The sequence below is a fragment of the Spermophilus citellus genome (genome assembly GCF_964194105.1).
Source record: "Spermophilus citellus genome assembly, chromosome: 1".
NCBI lineage: Eukaryota > Metazoa > Chordata > Mammalia > Rodentia > Sciuridae > Spermophilus > Spermophilus citellus.
The window spans coordinates 244,462,095-244,489,243 of NC_138182.1; the positions used below are offsets into that span (position 1 = coordinate 244,462,095).

Consider the following 27,149-nt stretch of genomic DNA (forward strand, 5'->3'; position numbering starts at 1 on the left):
AGCATGTTGCTTCTTTCATTTTTTTTCATTATTGTTATTTATTAACTGTGACATAATGCATAGGACTGATAAACTCTCTTTTGTAGTAGCTAATTGCATGGAACCAGAAAGACCTTGATTGGAATGTTGACTTTTAATACATATTTGAATATATATATATATATATATATATATATATATATATATATATTCATACCAACTACTAATATTATAGCCATGAATGTGTTTTTGACTTTGCTAGACTTAATTTACTCCTCAATAAAATGAAGAAATTTATCTACATTATAAGGTTGGTATGAGGATTAAATGAGATAACATATGAAATATGCTCAGCCCCTGCCTGGCAACTAGAAGCAATTAACAAATGAAGTCTATGTGCTTACTGTTTTTTATCTATATTTACTGAATTCTTCCTATGTGCCAGGTACTGTCCTGAGTATTGAGGATATATAATGATGAAAAAGACACTGTCCCTTTCCTCAAGATTTCACAATGTAGTGTTAGTATTAACATGATATATTGGGCCGGGGCTGTGGCTCAGTGGTTGAGCACTTGCCTCACATGCGTGAGGCACTGGGTTCAAGCCTCGGAACCACATACAAAAAATAAATAAATAAAATACTGTGTTCATAAAAAAATTTTTAAAAAACATGATATAAGAACTACTAAATTTAGCTGTGTTATTTTTTTTTAAAGAGAGAGGAGAGAGAGAGAGATTTTTTAATATTTTTTATTTTTTTTAGTTCTCGGCGGACACAACATCTTTGTTGGTATGTGGTGCTGAGGATCGAACCCGGGCCGCACGCATTCCAGGCGAGCGCGCTACCGCTTGAGCCACATCTCCAGCCCTAGCTGTGTTATTTTTTAATGTCAAGGGACATTTGTCTCCACTTGAATCTCTTTTTTTTTTTTAAAGAGAGAGTGAGAGAGAGGAGAGAGAGAGAGAGAGAATTTTTAATATTTATTTTTAGTTCTCGGCGGACACAACATCTTTGTTTGTATGTGGTGCTGAGGATCGAACCCGGGCCGCACACATGCGAGGCGAGCGCGCTACCGCTTGAGCCACATCCCCAGCCCTTGAATCTCTTTTTTAATATTTTTTTTGTAGTTATAATTGAACACAATACCTTTATTTTATTTATTTTTATGTGGAGCTGAGGCTCGAACCCAGCACCTTGCATGTTCTAGGTGAGCGCTCTACCACTGAGCCACAACCCCAGCCCCTTGAGAATCTTTTTATCATGAGCATGGGTTACTTTTATAATTAAAATTATAGTTACAATGCAGTGTAATCATTGCTGATCTGAGTTGTGTATAAGAATATGAGAAGAGAGAAGCATCTCCTGTTGCCTGCCTTCAGATACAATTACCATATCTAAAGTAAGATGGGCAATAGACCAGTTAGAGGCTGCCCACAGAAGTGACACATGGGAAAGGAAATTCCCCAAAACCAGTGAAGACAGAAAGGGTGGGTTAGGAGCAATTAGAGCTAAGGAAATGAAAAGCTAGGAGTCCAAGTTAGCAAGAACAGATTAGATTGTGTATCTGGCTAAATAAACAAAGCAGGGACATAATGATAAGAAACAAGAGTGTCTCCATCCAGAAGCCAAGATGGGTGAGGTTAATTGACAGTAAATGGAAGACCATGAATACCAAGCAAAGCATGTGCTGTGATTCATAGTCTTAGTTGCCATTATCCCCAAACATGGTAGCATACACAGAAGGAATTTGCATAATTGAAAATAATGCTTGTATTTCTTTCCAAAGAATCTTAATTTGACATCAGCATATAAATATACAAATGGCATGATAGGAGACTACAAAGTAAATGTCATTGTTTTTGTTGTTTTTTTTTATATTTGTTGTGGTGGTGGTGGTGGTGGTGGTGGTGGTGGTGTAGTGGTGGTGATTGAATCCAGGGCTTTGTGCATACAAGGCAAGCACTCTACCCACCAACTGAGCTATCTCCCCAGCCCTAACACTTGGTTTGTTGGTGTTGTGGGGTTTTTTTTAATTGTTGATGAACCTTTATTTTATTTATTTGCTCATATGCAATGCTGAGAATCGAACCCAGTGCGTCACACATGCTAGGCAAGTACCCCGCCACTAAGCCACAACCCCAGCCCACCTAACACTTGTTTTTAAAAGAACTTATTCTCTGCGTCAGGACCAGACAGTTTATTTTCTTGCCCCATTTTACTTTTGTTTAATTGACTACTTCCCAAAGATACCTGAGAAGACTGCATATTTAGTTAGAATAACTGTTTAAGGTATATAATGTGGCACTCAGTACACAAAATCATGACACCAAGCATTTATTCTTTTTCTGTATTGAATATAGATTGTGTGGAGAAAAGCCAAGTTGCATGATAAAAAGGGTCTTTTATAAAGAAATCTGTCATGTTTTAATGTGCAATAGGGTAACTATAGATAATATGTTTTCATCACAAATTAATGGTGAATATTGAAGGAGATAGAGTCAACTTGATCTAAACATAACAGAATAAACTATTGAGTCACATGGTGCCCCATAAATATTTACAATCTGTGTGTCAATTTTTAATTTTAAAAAAACAGAAGCAGAAGGGGAAACTGTACTATGAGGAAGCCATTGCATCTTAGACTTAATATACTAGTATACTAGTATATTCTATACTAGATACCCTTTTTTTTTTTTTTTTTGCAGGAAGTGTGGTAATCAGTCATATGTAAATTGATGGCTGTCCCTCTTTTTATATGCATACCTCTCTCTCTGGCACAGCTGTCTTACCTTCCAAGATTTTTTTTTTTTTAATAAGGCTACTTCTGTTCTTGAATGGTATCAAGTAAGTTGAGCATGACATGACTTTCAGAAGTCAGAATGGGAGAGTACTACCCTTAAATATGAAAATAGGTGTTGCCTGGTTCATTCCTGTTTATCCCACACCAGAGCTTGAGGCAACCCTAGAGGTAACTATGCCATAGGCCCTTTTAGCTGCATATACTACTGAGGGAAGACTTTCCACACACCTTCCTAGAGGTTTAGTCATCTTCCCCTTCTTCAACCCTGAACAATAAGCTCTTCGAGAGGCCTGGGACTAATCTGCATAAGCCTTCAGCTCCCTAGACTTTTCCAACATCTATTTTAGCATATGAAATTTCTGGTATGTTTTCAAGCTCATTGTCAATTTACCTCCTAACCATAAGATTTCTCATAGCTTGTTACTTGTTTTTTAACTGAGCTTATCAAAGTTCAAGTTCATAAAAACTCCACTATTACAATTTCACCCACTTGAGAAGAGTTAGCCAGAAAATCTGAATGTTCCTTGATTCCAAATATTCAAACATTCTTACTGTGTTATAAACTAAAAAAAAAAAAAAAAGAGTTGTATATATTTTTTCTAATTTATTTTCTTAGCTTTCAAAGTAATTTGTTTAAAACGAAAAATGAATAGGCTTACTGCCACACTTTAGTTGTGCTAAATTGTTTGGCTGTAACTTTAGTGGTGATGGAGACAATTTTCAAACTGTGGAATGTGTTCTGTTTGGATCTGACAGCTGGCTATATTAAATATCTTGGAGCTTTTTACTTTGCATGAGGAGGGGAAATTGGGAGGGTGGGAACAGCAGTGGAAGAAAGCAATCCACTTAATTTAATGTTCTGTGTTTGTTTGCTGATTCCAGTAATAACACTGTGCAGCTGTTTGAACAGCTGCCTTTTGATTTTCTTTGTTTACTGTTTAGGTTTATTAAGCTTGTCTTTAATACTTATTGTCTGCTCTTTAACTAGCGTTCCTTCTTTATTGAATATATTTTAATATGTACCACTCTTGTGATCAAAGCATGCTTTGATGTATATAAGTTAATTTACTAAAGAAAGAACTTTTAGGGCTGGGGATGTGGCTCAAGCATGCGTGCGGCCCGGGTTCGATCCTCAGCACCACATACCAACAAAAATGTTGTGTCCGCCGAGAACTAAAAAATAAATATTAAAAAAAAAATTCTCTCTCTCTCTCCTCTCTCACTCTCTCTTTAAAAAAAAAGAAAAGAAAAGAAAGAACTTTTAAATTTTTGCAGCTCATAATGAAGATGACTTATACTTACTTTATTATTATCCCTTAGCTGTATCATTGTAGTTAAATATTTTATAATTTGATGAATTGTCTGTTGAAATTAAGTCAGGATTTAAATTATATTAAGCAACAGTTTGTTAATTTTCCTGAGTCTGCCAACAGGCAGCTTAGTCTACATACTCCAGACTAGTAAAAAAAAGAAAAAGAAAAAAAAATTGGCAGACTAATTTTAAAGCATGTGGATTTTGTTTTAACTACTTTGTATGAACAGATTGGGTACCTAGAAAGTATACACAGACATACACAGGTAAAAGAGATATTTTGTATTTATTTGTCAGTCTTTTTTTAATGTTTATTTTTAGTTTTTTTTTTAGATGGACACAATATCTTCATTTTATTTTTATGTGGTGCTGAGGATCGAACCCTGTGCCTCATGAATACTAGACCAGCACTCTACAACGGAGCCACAGACCCAGCCCTGTCAGTCTTCTTATTTGGTGTATTTAAGTAGACTTGCTGTAGGGCTGGGGTTGTGGCTCAGCGGTAGAGCACTTGCCTAGCACGTGCTTATGTGGCCCTGGGTTTGATCCTCAGCACCACATAAAAATAAGTAAATAAAATAAGGATACTGTGCCCACCTACAATTAAAAAATAAATATTTTTTAAAAAGACAAGTCAACTTGCTGTAAATTTCTTCATATTGTGGCAAATTTTTATATTTACAGGTGAGGGACTTGTGCATTGCTTACATGCTGGTGACATTAACTTATCTCTATATTGGAGTCCTGGTTTTTGCTTCATTTCCTTCACCTCCATTATCCAAAGATTGTATTGAGCAGGTAAGGCACTGTGTGCCCTCTTTGTGTGATTCCTTATACATTTGTTTATGAATTGTAGGCACTATGCTATAGTAACAAGATATAATATCAGACAGACCTAGGTTTGAATACCATCTCCACCATACCCACAAAGTGTAGGAATTTGGACACCTTTCCCAATTTTTTATGAGCTTCAATTTCCTTTTCCATTAGATAGTGTACATACTCTGTCTGAAATAACATACTAGATACCAGGCACCTTGTGATATTCAAATAAATGGCTTATATGATGTATATTATTTACCTTTGTGTGGAGAATAGTTACAGTTATTGCTATGAATTGATAAAATCTCTACAGAGAATCCCCTGACCTGCCTTGTTTTCCAAAGCCCAGATCTTAAAATGCCCTGGATAAACTGTTCTGAGTTCATAATCTCTAATGATAGATCTGACTCATTTAGATACTGAGTTGCTACTGAAAACAAAGACAGACTGTTTGGCTGCTTAAAAACCCAGAAAAAAATCTTTCACTAAAAGGTTACCATAAGTAATATTTTCTTCGATTTAATCCATCAAAAATTTAGGAATAGTATACTCTTTTTGGGGAGGACGGGATACCAGGGATTGAACTCAGGGGGATTTGACCACTGAGCCACATCCCTAGCCATATTCTGTATTTTATTTTAGGGATAGGGTCTCACTGAGTTGCTTAACACCTTGCTTTTGCTGAATCTGGATTTGAACTCCCGATCCTCCTGCCTCTGCCACCCAATCACTAGGATTACAGGCTTGTAACTCTGCTCCTAGCTAGGAATAGTATACTTTTTATTGTGACTACAGAATTTTTCATTAAAAAAAAAAAAAAAAGAAAAAACAAAAAACAGCATTTCATGGTTCTTTTCTAGTCAAAAGATATTCCTCCAGTAGAATATAGTGGTGTATACAATGATTTATTACAACTGAATTATAAAATTTATTTCAGCAGAATAGTGTTAAGTACTATTCTTGTCTCTCTAAGAGGGAGAGGTTACTGCTGTTATAATAGTTTGAAATGTTCTTATTCTCTTGATTTCTCTGATTCCAGAAGTTCTTTGGCAGGCAGATATTTGCTGAATTCCCAGATATGAACAATACCATACAAAGCCTACTCCCTTGGGAATAGGGATATTTGTGGTATTTGTATTTGAAAGGAAAAATGTTTTAAATTGAGTGACTAATTTTTTTAAGATATCAAACTAAAGGGGTTATGAAACATTGTAGAAATAAATTATTTTTTTACTTAATGTTATACTGTAAACAGTGTGGTACTAGATGATAGATATACTCTCACCTTATTTTATAATCTTTACTATGAAAGCACTACAGTACTTCAGAGGAGGAAAAGCAAGAAAGCTAAAACAGCGTTGAATTTAATTTGCTATTTAAATATATTAAAAACTGATTTGGGTATTGTGTTTGGACCTTATAGAAAGCAGTGCTTCTTGATCCATCTATGGTGAATAACAAGGTTTTTGTTTTTGTTTTAAATTCAAAGCAATTGCAGACTGGTACTTTTATAAAAGAGTAAATATGTGGCAGTATCTTAACTTCTGTAAGAGTTTCTCAGCATTTACTTTCAATATTTGTACTTTCCTCATTGAAAAATAGCTAAGGAGCAGTTTGTGGATGGGCACCAGTTCACAGTCCACAATTTGAGTAGCACCTGTGTTCAAAATAAGCAGAAGACTATCCATTTTATGAATTTGTATGTACTGAATTTGAGTTTTAACATTACCTCATTATCTTTCTTGGGTTAGAATTTTTTAGACAACTTCCCTAGCAGTGACACCCTGTCCTTCATTGCAAGGATATTCCTGCTGTTCCAGATGATGACTGTGTACCCGCTCTTAGGCTACTTGGCTCGTGTCCAGCTATTGGGCCATATCTTCGGTGACATTTATCCTAGGTAAGGACTCTTCTCTTGACCAGCAGGATGTGCCAAGCAACAAATGACTATGCAAACAGGTCAGTTTAAAGTGTGACTGATCCTTTTGCTATAAAAATTTGCCTAATGAAATGGTTACTAAGGATAGATCATTGGTGTCCCTTTCCCAGAAGAGCTTTAAATATAGAAGCCACTCCCTTGTCCAGAATAGATTTAGGTTCATTCCTTCCAGTATAGCTAATTAACTGATATCAGTTATATATATCTTATGACTTAGTTGCTATTATTTTACATATTGCTAAGAAGCACAAAATATGTCATACCTGTGTTGTCATGTGTGCTCATGAGAAGCAACACTCTTATGTAAATTATTGGTCATTGATACTTACTTGTGTGTTATTAACATTTGTGCATTTTTGACATAAATGATCAGACGTTTGGAATTGAAGATGAGATATATGAGTGTATTTCTTGATATATGACAAGTTTAAATTACAGTGGTAAATTTTAATCTCCTGTTGGATATGGGGGAATTGTGAGTCCCTTTGAAAATCAGTTTAAAGCTAAGCTTGTTACCCTTATCCAAGAGAAGTTTCCATGTATGGTTTAAGGGTTTCCATGAAGTCTTCTTGTGGATCCCTGATTAACTCCTTCCTACTCTTACTTTGGTTTTTTATTGTTGTTGTTATTTTCTTTTTGCAATACTAGGGATCAAGCTCAGGGGATTTTTATCATTGAGCTACATCCTCAGTCCTTTTTATTTATTTTGAAACAGTCTTGCTAAATTGTCAAGGCTGGCCTCAAACTTGTGATCCTCCTGTCTCCTGAGTCCCTGGGCTTACAGGTGTGTGCACCTGTAATTACCACACCAGGCTTACGTTGTTTTATTTTAGGTTTGTCTTAGTGAAAAGTACCTAGTCCTATTTTATTGGGAATAAATTATCTTAAAGGAAGAAAACTTTAAAATTTGGGGAAAATTGCATTTTACCATGACAAACTAAATAAGTGATCTTAGCCACTTCTTGTTGGAAATGAACTTTATGTAGTCTGTTCCCTTAGTAAGTAATTATATCTATAAATATGTTGGTTTAAAAGCAAAGCAAAAGTCAAGAGTTATCAGGTCTCAGGGGTGGGGGGTGTAGCTCAGTGGTAGAGTACTTGCCTAGCATGCATGAGTTCTATCCCAGCACTGAAAGAAAAGAGAAAAAAAAAGTTACCAGATCTCTAAGATTGATAGTAGCAACAAACTACATTCCTAACATTGCTGATCTAGAAGACTGGAGTTCAGTAAATATAAGACTCCTGTTGTGTTTATTCTCTGTGCTGTATTTATATTCACCAACATAAAATAAATTTTGTGAATTTATGGATGAACAAATTCTGGACAAATGCATTACTCCTGTTTTCTGCCATTATTTTGCAGAATGGTGGCTGTTAGACTGTTTTTTCTTCTTGCAAAATGTCTGGGATTTCCCTTTCGTGTTCACATTATATTTCTTCCCCTGTCACCAAGAACACACTATCATTTATCCTACAGTTACAAGTACGCTGCAGCCTCTGCATACTTTGGAGCATACTTTTTGGTCTCAGGACCTCTTTATGCTGTTAAAATTTATTGAGGACCCCCAGGAGCTTTAGTTTTTGCAGGTATATCTATCAATATTTAACATATGAAAAATTAAGAGTTAAGAATTTTAAAGTATTTGTTAATTTCCTTAAAAATCAATAAGGCCAAGTGCAGTGGTGACCACCTGTAGTCCCAGCTATTTGGAAGGCTGAGTCAGGAGAATCTTGAATTCGAGGCCAGCCTGGTCAACATAAGCAATGCAGAGATACCCTGCCTCAAATAATAATAATAATAAAACCATTATTTGTTAGCATTAATAACATTTTTTCAAAATATAACCACTTCCAATTTTTTTTTAACATTTTAAAACTCTTTAATGTCTGCTTCTCTAGTGGATAATTGGATTCCCTTTTGTTTCTGCATTGTCTGTTGTAATATATTGATTTCATTTAAATATGTGAAGAAAAATCCAGCCTCACATAGATATACTTGAAAACTATAGGGTTTTTGGGGGGGTGGGGTGGGGTTCTTTGGGGGAGTGTGGATTTTTTGTTGCTGTTGTTTTGTTTTGGGGGGGGTTTTGCATTCCTAGGGTTTAAATCCCAGGGACACTCTACCACAGCTACCTACCCAGCCTTTTTAATTTTTTTAATGTTGAGACAGGGTCTCACTAAGTTGCTGAGGGTGTTGCTAAGTTGCTGAGACTGGCCTTAAACTTGTGACCCTCCTACCTCAGTTTCCCAAGCAGCTGAGATAACAAGCATGTTCAACCGCACCCAGCAAGAAAAGGGGTATTTTTAATAGCCTTTTCAGACAATGGCGGGTATTCTTTGATACTATGTCAAAACTTTGACAAGTGGTAGTTTGTTATAGTTGCAATATATAATCAGGAATTTAATTACATTAAAATCTATTGGTGTTTCTTGTACATTGGTTCTTTTATCCATCATGTTTGGTCAATATTGGTTCACTGAGTTCTGCAGATCTCCCAAATGTTAACACTCTTTTTTATACATTACCAAAACCCACATTCATTATTATCAATAATTTCATCATGAAATTCTTTAAATTTTGGGAAACTCTCAAGTTCAGGTGGCAAATGCAAGTTCTTCAAAATCATAGTTTTTATTTGAAAGCTCACATCCTATCATTGGCAATAAATACTGCAGGTTGTTTCCTAAAGTGATAAGCTCATCATTTATTTTAAAGAAAATGTCTGTCAAACACCCAAGTTTGTTTTTGTTTTTACAGTACTGAGGATTAAAGCCACTATACTATATCCCCAGCCCCTTTTATATTTTTCACTTTGAGACAGGGTCTTGCTGAATTGCCTAGTCTGGCTTCAGACTTACAATCCTCCTGCCTCAGCCTCCCGAGTAGCTGAGATTATAGGCATGCACCAACAGCAGCCCCCACACACACCCACACACACAAAAAAAAACACCCAAGTTCGGATGACCATCATTATCTGAATATCAAGTAAAAATAGCAGCATTTAGGAAAAACAGCTAGTTTGGCTTCCAGTTCTACTGCTCAAGCACTTTTTCCCAAGAACAGCCATTTTACTTCAGTATATAGGAGATATGCTCTATTATGTAATTCCCATTTGATCAATAGAGTATTAAAAAGATGTATATTCAAAGCATGAATTTTTTCTGTTGTTTTCATACTGGAGCTCAAACCCAGGTCCTTGCACATGCTCAACACATATTCTACCACTGAGCTGCACCCCAGTCCTCAACAGCATTTTTTAATAATTTTTTTTTCTTTTTCTTTCTTTCTCCTCCCTCCCCACAGTATTTGGCATAAAGAATACAAATTACAGATAGGTATAATTACCTAAACCCATGCTAAGGGGCCAGCATTTTCAACCACCATTATCTTTGCAAAGCAAATAACATCTTGTAGTATGAAAAAATTTTTACCCAGGGACTACCTGAAAGGATATTGGGAAGCCCTGAACTTCATGATCACACTTTAAGAACTACCACTTTGGAAAATATAGAAAGTCATTTCCTTTTACAATACAGAAATAACAAAGGCCCAGCCAGGTCTCAAAGCCCTGAAGCAATTTTAAGATTTGAGTTCCTAAACAAATAATAAGATCTTGAAGCCTAATATCTTTGTAATTTATCAAGATGTATGACTGACCACTTATTTGCATAAGGGATTTTCCTTATTTTTAGTTCTCTATAATCTTTACCTGAGATTAATTAATCTCTGATGATTTGGTCCAAAATGTTGCTTTGATATGTACATTAGGCTTCCAAGAATCATTTTGGGGGGAAGTATTTATTTCCTTGGCATCAGTGTTTATGTACATTTATTGTTATTTGTTTCCAAAATTCCCAACCTTGAATTGTTAATATCTAGCTAAAGTATTTAGTAAATATTCTATTCATGGTAAATATTGAATAGCTTTAGATAAATCTGAAAAATAAATACTTGTCCATATATATTGCCTTTCCCTTAATATATAAAATTTTTTCTATTATAAATGTTAAGGTAAACATTTTACAAACAATTGAAGTATAGAAAAGTGAAATTCTAAATCCTAATACTATCCATCATTACTGCTTTTCTAGAGTGTTTACATCTAATATTTTTTCAAATATTTTTGGATTTTCTTCTGTAGTGAAAATCTAGCTAGCTCTTTTTCAAATTGGTTAGGTAATTTTTTAAATCATCTAGGTAATAATGATGTGATTTTTAATAATTGTTACTATATTCTGTCAGGTAATTTGTTGCCTTACATTTTTAATAGCTTTTTTCATGGTTTTGATTATTTTCTCAAGATATTCCAAATGGAATGATAGATCAAAGAATGTGAATTCTGATACATGCTACCAGTTTGCACCTACAGAATTTGGCCTATTTATGTAATTGCATTAAAGGGCCAATTTCACTGTCTTGTGACCAGCAGTGAGTACTATTGTTTGCCTTTTATTTTTGCTGTGATCTTATTGGCAATTCATTTTAAAGATGTTAAGAATGAATTTTGTTCTTATATTAATGGTTACAATTTGCTTATTTATATATATGTTATTTTTCCTTTTAATTCTCTTCTCACCTTGTAGCATTTTCCACGTGCTGATTCTTAATCTAATTATTGTGGGAGCTGGAGTGATCATGGCCTGTTTCTACCCAAACATAGGAGGGATCATAAGGTACTGCCTGTACCCTTTTGGTGCATTGGCCTTTATTTTTAGGCTTTTCCTGATGTTGTTGTCATTGTCACAGTAGTTGTCATTGTTGTTTTAATTGTATCTAATTCTATTAGTTTTTAAAACTGGTAGCATTCAAATGTAGTTCCCTGGTATCAGTTGAGGTTCTCATTAAATTTCATTTCTGTGTGTTTCTGGTGGAGAATAGATTGTAGAAGCCCCATTATCCCTAAAGCTTCAGATACCTTTTTCTTTCTTTCTCTCTCTCTCTCTCTCTCTCTCTCTCTCTCTCTCTTCTTTCTCTTGTCTTATCCCACTGTATTTCCTTTATTTTTCAACCCAAAAAAAGGTATTTTTACTGTATAATACATAAATTCTTGTGACTGCCCAGGAGGTCCTTTATATGTGAACTTCCTTAATGCATCTATTCAAAAACATGTCAGTGTCCATTTTAGTCAAAAAGTAAGAGTTTAGGTCCCAGAGGAGACTCTATCCTTAATAACCTTTCCCTAAAACGTTGTGACAGGTTGAGTAGGTTGGAAATAAAATTGTGACCTCAGATTCTCATGTTAAACTGGTTCAGAATGATCTGATTTCTCTTCCTTAATACAGACAACAGGGCTGAGTCACTTCTTTGAAAGCCCTTATCTAAAAAAGTAACAAAATCAATGATTCATGAACAGCATTATTTGAGCCATTTGCCATTATACAAAAAGAAATACTTAGTCTTATTTTAAATAAAACAGGTGTAGGGGGAAAAAGAAACAAGAGAGGAGATTATTAGCCTGATACATATTGAATGTATTGGTCTCTTAAGTTTCTATTAAGCCATTCCTAAAGAAAACTGGGAAAGAGAGAGGAAAATGCCTGTTTTTCTGTCACAATCTCATGTTTAGATATTTTTGTTAATATCTTTGATAATTATGCTAAATGCCACAGTGGCACTCATCTGTTTTCATTCTTAAGCAGATTCTAGCAGTCCCTCACAAACTCAAAATGTGTAATTAGTTTATAAAGATCAAAGATGGGAAGCCTGTCTCCAGATGTTTCTGAGGAAGTAGCTACAATCACTGAGGCACAGAGGAACTATGGAGATTTGAGGGATGAATAAAAACCCTTTGTCAAGCAGATGTTATAAAGATGAGCAGGAAATAATTGTTTTTATTAACAAGTAAAATAAGTTTAAGCCCAATGTCAGCAATAAAAGAATCAAAGTAATTTTGTCACAATATGAGACTGAGGAAGATTTAAAGTTTACTGTATTTGCCTTAATTATAAAACAGAAAAAGCAAAATGTAAGGTGAATATTAATCCCCAAAGCTTTTATTTTGCAGATATTCAGGAGCAGCTTGTGGTCTGGCCTTTGTATTCATATATCCATCTCTCATCTATATAATTTCTCTCCACCAAGAAGAGCGTCTGACATGGCCTAAATTAATTTTTCATATTTTCATCATCATTTTGGGTCTGGCTAACCTGATTGTGCAGTTTTTTATGTGAAAACTGTTTTCTTAAGATCTTTCATGGTATTTTGAGCCTTGACAATAGTTCTACATAAACTCACTTGTAAATGCTGTTGCTGCTGTAATTCTAAATGTTTTTCTAAAATAATTTGAAAGCAAAGGTCTATTACTAAGTATTTTTTATTAGAGTGGGAAAAGGATCAGTAAGAATGAATAGTCTCTTTAACCTTTATCATATTCACTTACCTCTTCATTTTCATTTGTCTTTTTTTAAGTAGACATATAGGAAAAAAATTATAGGGTGTCCTGCTTAGAAATATAAGGTAGGTGGACTTATTTTAGCTATAATAAGGATTCTCAGGGTTTCACAGCATTTGCTAGCATATTACTAGATCCTGTTTCTGCTTTATGTTTCCATGTACTCAATTTCATTTTCATTTTCTAGAGTATGTCTATAGGCTTAAACTTCTACCATTTGGGACTGTAAACCAAATACCTCATTTTTTTAAAAAAATGCTTCCATGGCATCAGTGTTAATAGAATGAATTCTTAACTGAATCTTTAATCTCTGTTTGAAGGGCAAAAATTTAAAACAGTGTTACTATGGGCCTCATAATCAGAAAATTATGCAAAATGAATTAGGAGAGTTTGTTGCTGTCTGACTCCTTTATTTCTAAGCCAGTTTCAGTTTTGTAGGTTGAAATTATAGTTGCCCAAACCAGGTTTTGCATTGGAACAAGAATGATTGTCCCCATAGACTCAAGGGACCCTTCTGCTTTTTGGATCCCTGAATTGCAGAGGCTGTCATGACAGGCCCAATGGGGAAAGCATGGGCAGAGAGAGGCATATGAGGCCCTGCAGGGGAGAAAAGGGAATGGAGAAGAGGCCTGGGGAGGTAAGGCTCTGCCCAGCATATCTTGACTCCTCTGGGAGTGAAAGTGGTTTCTCTATCACAGAGAAGGATTCATTCTGTTTAAAACATGACTTCCAAAAGGAGACTCCCATCTGCTTGCTTCTGCAACTGGCCAGGCAGAGTTCAATCCCCATAAGAAAAACTTACATCCAAAAAAAAAAAAAAGATTAAGAAATCTGGATTCTTAGAATTAAGAATCTTTTTTCTCTGATTTTAGGCTGAAGTTCATAAATGTGTTGATAAAGATTTCACATTCCAGGATAATGTGTAGATTTGTATTATTTCCTTCCCTGCAAAATATGGGTGAAATCATATTGTATGCCTAGTAAGGAGCTCCAGATTTAAGACCACCCTTAATTTCTTTAAGCAAAGTTTTCCATTCTATTCATTGACCCATATGTCTATATTAGTGATAATTTATAATTCCTGAAGCTTTTTTAAAAGTCTCATTATGAAAATTCTCAAACACACACAAAAATAGAATAATATGGTACACACCTACACATCCATACCCAGAGTTTAGTAATTGCAAGGCTTTAGCTGCTTTTGCTTCACCTGTCCTTTTTGTTCTTTTCTACTGAAATATTTTTATAGTCAATCTCAGACATTATGTCATTTCATTTCTACATACCTTAACATATGCAGCTAATAGCCTTTTAAACTTAGTTACATTTATTATGGAGATAGTCTCAAAGTTTTTGGTAGCAGAAACTGCTGGTAAAAATTAGGTCAATTGGAAAATTCTGTATTAGATGTCTCAATTCCTGTGTTAACCTCTCCAAGTATAAGAATGAAGAAATGACTCTGTGCTTGAGAGCCTCTGGATCTATATGACTTATTCAGTTAAGAGATATAAGATGCAAAACACTAGAGAGATCTTCTAGGCTCAATCCCTATTTATTCCTAATTACTTCCCTTCTCTTTATGAACTTTAGAGATAAAGTTTTCATTGCCTCTTTTCAAAAATGTACTTGAATGCTTTAACACATGCAAAAATGATTTGATGTGTTTTGCCCACTTAATGGACAAAGGAAATATGACAATGAATGTGTTATTTTGTCAGCTGTTGGAATTTCTAAAATCCTGTTAGATATATGCATAATGGCATAAGAGACTATCTCCTTTGGCCTGTTATTGGCATGGTTAAACTCTTTGTATTTGAATGTGTGTGTCCTGACTCACACATTAGCATAACAAGATATGAACTCATTAGGATCACATGACAATTAATTTGAGATTTTCCTCTACTGTCTATCATCTCTTTGAATTTTCTAATTAAGTTTTTTTTTTTACTTTTTGCTCCGATGAGGTTAACTTTAGCTGCTTTGAAGGTAGCTTTTTTAACATACAACCTAAGGACACTATTAAATTTAAAATGGTTTCTTTAGAGAGGTCTTCCTTAGAAATTCTGTGGAAGAATATGTGGCATATGCCAATACTAAATTAGAAAGGACAAAGAAAATGTAACTAAGTTTGATACCTGTGGAGGATCATCTGAAATAAATTTCATGAGCAAATCCAAAAACTCATGGGAGTACAAAATAAATTTATCCAAAAAAGGAGACTGTATTATACGGAAATGTTTTATATACATTAAGTATATTTTGTAAATACTATGTAAAGTCTAGTAGTACACTTTTTTGTTTCTCTTTGGAGTTCACTGGTAGAATTTTTTGTGTTTTGATATACTCATTTCCATAAATATTGAATAAACTACAATGTTCTGTGCTTTGGAGGAGACAGAGGTGTATAAGACATCATTCATGTTCTAAAGGAACTTTCAATCTAGTAAAGGACCTGTGTTCACAACAATGAATGTTGCAAGACAGTTCATGCTGAGCACATTTGGTGGGCATCCTAGGGTGGGCTGGTAAAGCAAGCTGAATTATGAAGCAACAGGGCCCATTGTCAGGCTCCTCCTAATAACTGCCCAAAATTTAATTTTTTTAATATTTATTTTTTAGGTGTAGATGGACACAACACAATGCCTTTATTTTTATGTGGTGCTGAGGATCGAACCCGGGTCCCGCCCGTGCTAGGCGAGTGCTCTACCGCTGAGCCACAATCCCAGCCCAAAAATTTTAAATATTTGATGTTTGCCAGCAAATGGAATCATATGTTAAGTATATTTGCTTTCACTTGGGTAAATTTCTTCTAAGTCAAGTTTTACAAGATGTGTTTAACTGCTTCTTAATGCTGTTACTCTTTGCGTTCTTAGCACAGTCTGTTATTCACTTCTGTGAGTCATGCACAGCAAAGCCAATTGATTAATAGGGGAAATAATTAGAAACATATTGGGTGGTACAAACAAAAACATCCTATATAATTTTCTGTCAGGCTGGGCATGTAACTCAGTGGTAGAGCAGTTATGTACCACGTGTGAGGCCCTGGGTTCAATTCCCAACACACACACACTTTTCTCCAGAAATTTCACGTTTAAATGTCAGTATTCATAATCTCAAATGTTTGAGCCATTGATAACAGCAGGAAATATTGATGCTATATATTTTCTTTACAAATCACTGACCTGTTGCTTTTTAGAATCTGGTAGTTGTTTTGTTTTTGGTTTTGTTTTGTGCTTTGGGGAATGGATCAAACCCAGGGCCTTGCACATGCTAGCCAGCAGTCTACCACTGAGCCACGTCCCCAGACTTTGTTTTTTTCTCTGATTCATCCCAATTGGAATGTCCAAAACCAAATTCAAATCTAGTTGACACTTAAACAGTAGAATGTGACATTAATTTGTAATCCAAAATAAAATTAATCCTCTTAATGCACACAAACTGACCTGACTGGCCCCAGTTTTATACTTAATTGCCATTTCACTTCAGATTATGTAAACACATATTGCAAAACAGCGCTGATGGGAACCTCTTAACCTAAATAGTATTCTCTGAAATGTAATTCGTTTTTTCATAGGAAAGTAGAAATTAAATCAGTTTATTTGAAAGAAAAATATTTCTGGGATTTTGTTTACTTAATTTTTGCTGGGAAATGCTATTGTCTCCTTGCTCTGGCCCCAGGACAGGAAAACCTTAGGTTCCATCTTTTGCAGGGTCAGACTTCTCAATGACTATGACACTGCAGATATGCTTGGTCCTGTTTCTAGCAAAATGTTGGTGTCATCATTTTCCAGAGTCTCTTAAGCCAAAAAAGGCCTCTAAATTTCTGACTTCCCTAAGTAAAATTACTTTTTTCCCCAACATAATTTTTATTGATTTCCAAGTTCTTCTGAAAAGGTAAAATAAGGCTATGTCTTTTTAAAAGATTGGAAACTTTTCCATTCTCTTTATTGACCTTAGACCATATAGTACAGGCCTGGGACAGGGATGAAAAGGCATTCACTCTCCAAATTTTTCTTCCTTTGGTTCTCTGTCAATACCAAGTGATCTAGGCACTCAGTTTACACTTGTTTAATTAACTATACAGGATTCTTCTTTAGTAGAAAATGATAAGTTAATTGCTATCATTTAGGATTTTATTCCATACATCTTCCCCTCCAAAAATATTGGGTCAGTCACATTCAAAGTTAGTCACTCAGTTAATATTTGAGTACTAACTGCATGCCAGATCTTGTACTAAACACTGAGCTTACAGTGATGAACAAGCCAGACGTGACCCTCACAGTTTGTCATCCTTTGCAACTGGGTCAACTGTCTTCCTTAGGTATCACTGAAGTTCCCACCTCCCTGTCTGTTGAGTGCCATGATTGAGCCACATCATACACATTTTAAAAAGATGTATATAGGATAGTGATGCTCACTTTGTAAAGTGAGCCATGTTTATCAGCATAGTATTTTTTCAAATCCAAGGTTAATTATAATCACATTAAAATTAGGTGGACAGGGCTGGGGATGTGGCTCAAGCGGTAGCCCGCTCGCCTGGCATGCGTGCGGCCTGGGGTCGATCCTCAGCACCACATACAAACAAAGATGTTGTGTCCACTGAAAACTAAAAAATAAATATTGAAAAATTCTCTCTCTCTCTCTCTCTCTCTCTCCCCCCCCCTCTCACTCTCTCTCTCTCCCCCCTCTCTCACTCTATCTTTAAAAAAATATATATTAGGTAGACAAAAACTGGAAGGTGCCACAGATGAATAGGTGACTTTTGAGGTGATGGATTCTAGGTGAATCATTTTTGTTCTTGCTTTGACATTTGCCTAGCAAATTTTTCTAAAAAGATTTCTAGGATAAATCATGGCACAGAAATCTTGTGGAAGTATATCAGCACTCAACCATGAGGTAGAAAACCTTCAAATGGATTACAGAGAGCTTTGATTACAGGGGCAGATTCAGGTTTTATGGGGCCCAAAGCTTATATAATTTGGAGTTCCCTCTTTAAAGAAAAACATAAAATTAGGAGCCCCATATTAGGAAGAAGCCCATAGACATGAGGAACTCTAGCTTTAGCTTTTTTAGCATTAAAATAAATCACACACAAACCACTCTAGAGAGAAGGGAAATGTTTGAAAGCTGAAGAAGGAGTAATCCAGAAATGTTTCAGGCTCCCTTATTCAATGTGTCAAACTTTACATTTCTCTGCCACCTTTAAGAACTGTATCTTTGCCGAGGACATTGGTGCATTCCTGTAATCCCAGTGACTCTGGAGGCTGAGGTAGGAGGATCGAAAGTTCAAAGCCAGCCTCAGTAACTTTGTGAGACCCTAAGCAACTTAGTGAGACCTTGTCATAAAATTAAAAAAAAAAAAAAAAATTGGCTAGAGATGTGGCTCAGTTAAGTGCCCCTGGGTTCAATCCCTGGTACCAGGGACATTTTTTTTTTTTTTTCAGATTGGAGAGTTTTTACCTGGCAATGGGTTTTGCAAGCTAGTAATATTTTGTTGTTGCTGTTGTTGTTGTTTTAATTAATCTCTACAGAGATAACAAAGAATTCAAAGAATGCTGTTTAATTTTCAAATAGTAGTCTTTGTCTACCTTAGGGATGAGGAATGTTTTAAGGGCCATTGATAAAGAAAACAAGTTACCTAGAGCAGAATTAAAGTAAGGCAACATTTGTTTATTTATATTCCACCTTGTTCCTGAAAGGAAATATTTTTATTCTCTTAAAGAAAATCAACTTTAAACGACTAACTTGAAGACTTTTTAGAAAGCATTAGAAATTTATGATATTCCTTGAAGAGAGAAAACGAAAATTTGATTCAAATAAATAATTACTCCTCAGTGCCATATCATTTATAATCCTGTACTGTAGATAAAAGCCAATATTTAATGCACAAAACTTTCACTAATTATCCTAGATTTGGAAGTGCAAAGATAAAATCAGAATAAGTACCAGATTTCTCTTTATTTAATTGAAACTATAACCCTTCCCTGTAAAATCTTTTAATGCCCCAGTAGAAAAACAGGCAAGGGCCTTTGTAACAGAAAACTGCAAATGAACATGAGGAGAAAAAAGTTTAGCAACAAATGACTTCTAGACAGATTTATTTGTAACACACAATCGCAGAAACGTTATGCCAACTGAAAGAAGCCAACTGCAAAATAACTACACTTTGTATGTTTCCATTGATATGAAATCTCTATAAAGGACAAATTATAGGAAAAAAAAAGTAGAACAGTGGTTTTCTAGAACGTGAAGTGGGAGCAGAGGTTATCCATGGGTATAGGGGAACTTTCTGGGGTGGTAGAAATATTCTAGAAGTGGATTGTGGTATTGGTCGCCAGTGTACATTTACTGAAATCATTGAATTGCACACTGACATTGCTTGAATTTTATGATATGTGATTCCTCAAAGCTGTTTTAAAAAACTCAACCTCCGAGGGGGGGCTGGGGTAGTGGCTCAGTGGTAGAGCGCTTTCCTGGCACGTATGAGGTGCAACATATAAATAAATAAAAGATCCATTGACGACTAAAAAAAAAAAAAAAATCTAAAAAAAAAACAATTCAACCTCATTAGTAGGAAAGGAAAAATAATGCTTTCTACTTGATAAATAACAATAATACAACAAAGATGTGGAAAGCATATGCTTGTACACAAATAATAGGTGTAAAAGTGGTGCAGACTTTCTGAAAGTAATTTGGGAAATTTATACTAAAACCTCAAAATGGGGCTCAGTGGTTGAGTGCTTGCCTTGCATGTGTGAAGCACTGGGTTCAATCCTCAGCACCACATAAATGAATGAATAAATAAATAAGATTTTAAAAATATATATTTTTTAAAAACCCTCATATCATTTGACTCACTTCCAAAGGAAAATCCCAATGAAAAAATTGGACAAATGTGGTCAGTCACTCAGAGATGTTAATCTCCTTATTATATGTAATGGAAAAATTAGAAATAGTTGTCCAGTGTTAAGAGATAAATTATGAAATCTCCTTAACAATACTATGTAGCTATTTAAAATGATGATGCTGATGTATATATGTAATAAATGTCAGAATGATGTTTATAAGGGAGGGGGTTACAGTTACTTGTGTAGAATTATAAAAATATTTGTTTGTACACATGCATAGAAAAAGGTCTGGAAGTTTAACAATTATGAACATTGATTACCTCTGGGTGCACCTTTTTATTGTTTTTTGTTTATATTTTATAAAGTTTTTAAGTAAAATGTATCATATTCTATGGGGAAAAAGCAATAAAAATTTTTTATTTAAAAATATCTTTCATTGACTTCTCATCACTTAAAACTGTAGGGACCATTTTTGATATTAAGAACTGTCCAGAATGGAAAGTTCTGGGCTGGTGGGTGGCTCAGTGGTAAAGCACTTGCCTGACATGTGTGAGGCACTGGGTTCGATCCTCAGCACCACATAAAAATAAATAAATAAAACTAAAGGTATTGTGTTCATTAAAAAAGAACAAAAAATTTTTATTAGTGCATTATAATTGTACATAATAGTGGGATTTGTTGTAACATTTGTACATACCCATAACAATATAATTTGGTCAATTTCATGGAATAAAAATTCTTCATACACCACAGTAGTAGTATTTTTAGTGTTTATTGATTGATGAAAATAATGACTAAAAGCTATTACAATTTCTATACCACTGATATACCACACTGGTTTGATATATTATCATAGTATTTGCAGACGTTTAAACATGTTTCTAGCTGGGCACAGTAGCACACACCTGTAATCCCAGCAGGTCAGGAGGCTGAGACAGGAGGATCAAAGCCAGCTTCAGCAAAAGGGAGGTGCTAAGCAACTCAGCAAGACCCTGTCTCTAATTAAAATACAAAATAGGGCTGGGGATGTGTCTCAGTAGTCGAGTGCCCCTGAGTTCAAACCCAGTACAAAAAAAAAAAAAAAAAAAACATGATTCTATCAAATGTAAGCAAATAGAAAGTAAGAAGATATTCTACTTCCTGGTTCCTGCCTCAGACTGAGCCCAGAGTAGAATTACTTGAGCTATTTATTCACTATAATAGCCAGGGAACAGAACCAATAGAAGAAATTTATATATAGATATAGGGACATGGGGAGATTTATTTTAAGGAATCTACTAATTGTCATGAGGCTGGCAAGTTCAAAATCTGCAGGATAGGCTGGTAAGATAGAGATAAGTAGGGCTGGGGTTGTAGCTCAGTGGTTGCCTCTAATGCATGAGGCACTGGGTTTGATCCTCAACACATAAAAATAAGTAAATAAAGAGATTATGTCCATCTACAAAAGTTGTCTGCAGGCAGAATTCTGTCTCCTCTGGGACACCTCTGTCTTTTTCCAAAGGACTTCAACTGACTGGATGAGTCTTACCCCACTGTGGAGGGTAATCTATTTTACTCAAAAATCTACTGATTTAAATGCTAATCTTATTTCAAAACAGACCCTTTTAGAAATGTCCAGATGTGATTAGCCAAATATCTGGGTACCATGGCACAGCTAAGGTGACAAAACATACCAACAGGTTGGAAGTTATTCCCCTTCTTCCTGCCAGTTATCCAGAAATGATGCTGGGCTTGCCATATTAAGGAGATAGTATGTCACATGATGGCAGGACCAGCAGACATCTCTGAAGCACTAATGGGCAGAGCCCAACCAGGACAACTTGCATTGGCTAACCAGCCCTGGGGCCCCAGATGAGGTGCTTTATTAGAACCTCTGGTCAGGACATTGCTCAAGCACAATAGAAAATGGAAAAGTAGTTCTCATCCCTGTCCATTGGGGCCCAACACTAACAGGCCTAAGATTGGCCCCAAAAGACAGTAACAGATCAGGTTGAGGTAACAACTTCCCCATGGAACACTCAGAGCCTCTCCTCTCTCCCTTATGCCCCAGGAGCCCACCACTTCCCACTTAGTAATTTCTCTAAACACAGCAGTACAGATATCACCCACTTTCTTAGAAAAGAGAAAAAAAATTCAAAAATGCACAAAAGCATTTTTTAAAAAAACATAATTTCACCATCTGTTTAATATTTTAGTGTTCAGAAGGAAAAATGAATTGAAACATGATTTCCTTAACATAAGCAATTTCCTAACATTAATATTTTTAAATGATTAACCACATGCTCCTTTATAATTTATTTAATCAGCTCTCTATTATTGGGCAGTTTTTCCAGTGTTGCTATTTTAGTTATTATGATTTTTGTTATTGTTAATCTTTGCATACATATTTTTTACTATATCCAGTCACATGAAATAAATTCTAGGAAGTAGAATTGTTGGGTCAACAGCTATAAGTATTATAGCCTTTATTTTGATATGGCCAAATTATCTCCTTGAAAATTACACTAATTTATACTCACACCATCAGCACAAGAATAAATACCTATTTCTGGGCTGGAGTTGTGGTTCAATGTTGGAGCACTTAGCATGTATGAGGCTCTGGGTTCAATCCTCAGCACCACATAAAAAATAAACAAAATGAAGGTGTTGTGTCCATCTACAACTAGAAAATATTTTTAAAAAGAATATTTCCCCAAATTCTATATATAAAACATATCTGCTCTTTTGGTAGGCTTAAAGTGATGTCCTCTTGTTTCAGTTTGCACTTCTTTGATTATAAATGAGATTGTTCTGTTTTTATTTTTGACATTTACTGGTCATTTTGAGGTTTCCTTTATTGGTTGTACAGAAGCCAAGGCTAAATCATCTCAGACAGCCCTGACACTCTGGATCCTGATTCTAAATCTTGCTGAAGGTATATTTTGTTGTTTTCCTAAATCTTTTAAAACTAGTTCTCTTGGTTCCTTTGTTTCTGATGACTTTTCACCTAACAGCCAGAGCATGAATAATGTTCCATGGTTAATCACATTTAGCCTGCTGCAGAAACTGTTTTAGTATCAAGTTAACTCAAGGGAATTCTCTGAGAACAAAGTTAAGATTTGGAGAAGTTCCAGGGCTCTCTACCCTGGCCAGCTTCATTTAGGCTCAGCACCTTGAACACAGCCCCAACTGCGCAAGAGCTCCTGATGGCTGCTCACTCATCTCTCCTACTCTAAATATTTTGGTTATTATTCTGTCCCTAGCACCTACATTTTATCAGACTCAAAAAATATTTATTGATGGAATGAATAAAATTCCTAAGAATAAAGAGTTTGTTGTCAAAATCAAACTGCAAACAAAATAGGAAAAATTACAAATAGATGTTATTCTCAACTTATTCTGTGTAAAAGCTATCATCTTAAGTTTCAAAGCCATGGAGGAAGTCACATGGAAAAAAAGATTTTTTTTTTCCTTTTTCTTTACTCCAGTTCTGGGATCAAACCCAGTGTGTGTGCTAGGCAAGCTCTGTACCACTGAGCCATATCCCATCCCTGTAGATTTGATTATATAGAATGTTAAACTCTATAGATCAAAAATATCAAAAGAGAAGTATCACACTGGGAAAACATTTGTGTGTGTGTGTGTGTGTGTATATTTTTTTTCAAATGTATACACACACACACACACATCCCTCAAATAAATACATTTATCCACACATATGTATGATGCATCAATATGGAAATAAGGGAACTAAGATATTCCAGTACAAAAATGAGAAAAGAACATAAAACAGACAATTTTCAAATGAGAAAGTACAAATGACTAAGAGCTATACAATAACAAAAACCATTTTCTAACAACTGTTATTAACAAAAAGACAGTAATTATAGTACTGCTGAGTAGGGCACAGGGAATGGGGCATACCCTCCTAGATCTTCAAAGTCAACTTTTTAAAACTCAAGACATTCAGGGTTTTTTTTTCCCCTGCATTTTAGCCATTTAGACCTTACCATAGGAGCAACACATATCAAAAGACTTCAGTGACTCTAAAACATTGGGAGAAGGCTAGAAGCACAAGGAATTCAAACTGGTAGATTAATATTAAAGTACTATTCCATTACACATAGGTAGAAATCAAATGTGATTTATTCACTGGTAGTATTTTCTACAGATCGCTCATCAACACTTTATTTCAGTCACCTATGCCTTAGATCAAAGAATTATTGGTGAAGTTACTTGTGTTACTGATACTGCTTTTTATTGGGTATTGGTTTCCCAGAGGTACAGAGAGTTCGATGGAATGATGAGCCACACATAAGCCACATAATACAAATAAAAATTTTTCTGTTATAAAATCTTATCTTTCAAAAAAACGTTCATTATCTCTCAGCAGATTTTGTTTTCTTGTGTGTTTTGTTTTGCTTTGAGACAGGGCCTTGCTATTTTGCTTAGGCTGGCCTCAAACTCCTAGGCTCAAACAATCCTTTTGCCTCAGCCTCCAGAATGGCTGGGACTACAGGGACACCACCACACCCAGCTCTGAGCCGATAGAAATTTGATAGAAATTTCATCTTAAGGGCTGGGGTTGTGGACCAGCGGTAGAGCACTTGCCTAGCATGTGTGAGGCACTGGGTTCGATTCTCAGCACCACATATGAATAAATAAAAAATAAAGGTACATCAACTAAGAAAAAAAAAAGAAATTTCACCTTAGCACTGGCCTCAAGACAAAATTAGAAATGTCCATTTCAGAATTCTTTTTTCTTGCTCTTCACAAACCACAGTGTGAATTCCTAAAGAACAGGTTGCCCTGTCACAAAAGCTCCATTCGGCTTCAGAGTCTGTTGTTATTTTCCCTGCATGGAGGACAGATTTTTATTGTTGTTGTTGAATCAGGATCATATTTGCATCTGGTAGGATAATGGGCCATATTCTCTTCTGTCCACACATGGCTACAGTGACAACAGCAAGAATCACCCAAGACAGATAGAAGCTGGCTCAGCCAGTACTAAACTCAGCCTGATTTTAAGAAGTAAATGGTCAAGTTAATAGTTATTGAAGAGCAAAGCAGCTAGTGGATTTGAATCCTTTGAAATTTCCTAAAATTTTCCTTTGAAATTTCCAGCCCAGGGTATGAAGTAATTCTAGATTGTAATGAGCTTCAGAGTCCTCCCTGACTGTAAATAAAAGCACAACAATTGTATATCGAATCCAGGACTTTGTGTGGCAGTAGGTAATTGATTGCTAAACTCCAAGTCCTGATTCTCCCTCCGTTGTTGATGTTTAGATTCTCCACTGCCTTCAGAATTTTTCCAATATTCACCTTTCTTCAAAGTGGCCCCAAAAGATGAGTCAAAAATTCCATAACTCTCTCTGCATGGGGAAGCGGGAGACCCAGAAAACTGAAGCGAATTTCCTACTCTCACAACAGGGAACTCTGAGTTATCAAGTGGTTATGGAAATTTAGTCAAAATGGAAAAGACACTTCCTCATCCTTAGGTTCTCTCTTGTGTTTGTTTAAAAATAAAAGCCTTTCCATTTCATGGATTCATGGGAGACTGGGATTTTGACACATGAAACTTGGAATTCCTCTAACTGGTCAGAATACTCCGGTCACTTCTCTGGAAGCTCCCTTCTCCCCCTAATGAGCGCATGGCTATTTTCTAACTGAGCCAATAATTATTGGTAATATTGCCAATAGGCTTTTTTTTAACAGAATTGAACCCAGAGATATTTTACCACTGAGCCACATCCCCAGCTCTTTTTATTTTTATTTTTTTATTTTGAGACAGGGTCTCATTAAGTTGCTTAGGGCCTCACTAAATTGCTGAGGCTGGCCTTGAAATTGTGATCCTCTTGCCTCAGCCTCCGGAGTTATTGGGATTACATGTATGCATCATCATGTCTAGCTCACTAATACAGTCTTATAGGCAGGGTCTAGGGACTGGTCAGTTAATTCCTGACTCTGGAGAATACTATCCTGGAAACCTATGTATTCAGGTATGTCTTGCATGGATTTTATTTATTTATTTATTTATTATTGTGGTGCTGGGGAGTGAACCCAGGGCCTTGTGCATGTGAGGCAAGCACTCTACCTACTGAGCCATATCCCCAACCTTGCATGGATTTTTTTTTTTTTTACCCTGCTATGGTTTGAATGTGACTTGTCCCCACCAAGACTCATGTTGAAATTTGAAAGGTGATTAGTTTGTTAAGGGATTAATGCCTTTCTCATAGGAATGACTTCTCTCCCCGAGACTGGATCAGTTACCTTGAGAGCAGATCATTCTAAAATGAGACCACTCCTTGTGTTTTACATCTTTTGAGGACTTTCCAACTTCCAGAACCATGAGCAAAAAAAACAAAACAAAAAAAAAATTCTTTATAAGTGATCCAGTGTCAGGTGTTCTGACAGCAAGAGAGAATGGACTAACATATACCCTTAGGGATTGGTACCTTGACAGTTATGGATTATGAATTAATAATCAACCTATCCTTTTTTCCATGAGTCTCAGAATTCTCCGAACAGTGGGGCTGGGATTGTGGCTCAGAGGTAGAGCACTCACCTAGCACGGGCGAGGTCCTAGGTTTGATCCTCAGCTCCACATGAAAATAAAGATATTGTGTCCAACTACAATTAAAAAATAAATATTTAAAAAATAAAGAATTCTCTGAACAGTATTCTGGAAATTCTTTGGTCACACAAGTGAAATCAGTTTACTATCTCTAGTCTGGGTCATTTAGTAAATGGTTCATGGTAACTCCGAGGGATTTCTGTCTTGAGTGTATGTATTTCATCACCAAAATATAAATCCATGATCTTGCCCATGGACTCGAGACAAAGATTATTGGGAGTGGTCTGGTCACCCATGGAAAAAAATAGAATGAAGCTCTTTGGGGAAGAAGGTCCTTCCTTTTTCCACTCAATGGTAGAGATGAGTCACAGTCTTACTGCTTTCAATAGAAGGTCAGAGTCAGTGCTATAATTTCAAATCAAGAGTTCAGAGGTTGCAGAAGGGAGGTAGAACAGATGCACCACCCAGGTCTGTTAGGCACTCACTGTTTTCTTTAAGACAG

The 27,149-nt window shown here is 35.6% G+C and overlaps 1 protein-coding gene across 5 annotated transcripts in view; it reads left to right on the forward strand.

Moving 5' to 3' along the window:
* The window catches only part of SLC38A9 (solute carrier family 38 member 9), a 93,486-nt gene extending 79,994 nt beyond the window's left edge, over positions 1 to 13,492 (forward strand). For 4 of the 5 annotated variants that reach the window (XM_081307580.1, XM_081307581.1, XM_081307582.1 and 1 more), the window contains 4 exons: positions 4,778 to 4,891; positions 6,667 to 6,815; positions 11,439 to 11,528; positions 12,860 to 13,492. In XM_081307580.1, coding sequence (XP_081163706.1) covers positions 4,778 to 4,891; positions 6,667 to 6,815; positions 11,439 to 11,528; positions 12,860 to 13,025 — 519 coding nt within the window. In that variant the 3' untranslated portion in view covers positions 13,026 to 13,492. Of the gene's footprint in view, positions 1 to 4,777; positions 4,892 to 6,666; positions 6,875 to 11,438; positions 11,529 to 12,859 lie in introns of all 5 variants that reach the window. The other variant, XR_014023731.1, reaches the window with a different exon arrangement.
* The last annotated feature ends 13,657 nt before the right edge of the window (positions 13,493 to 27,149 follow it).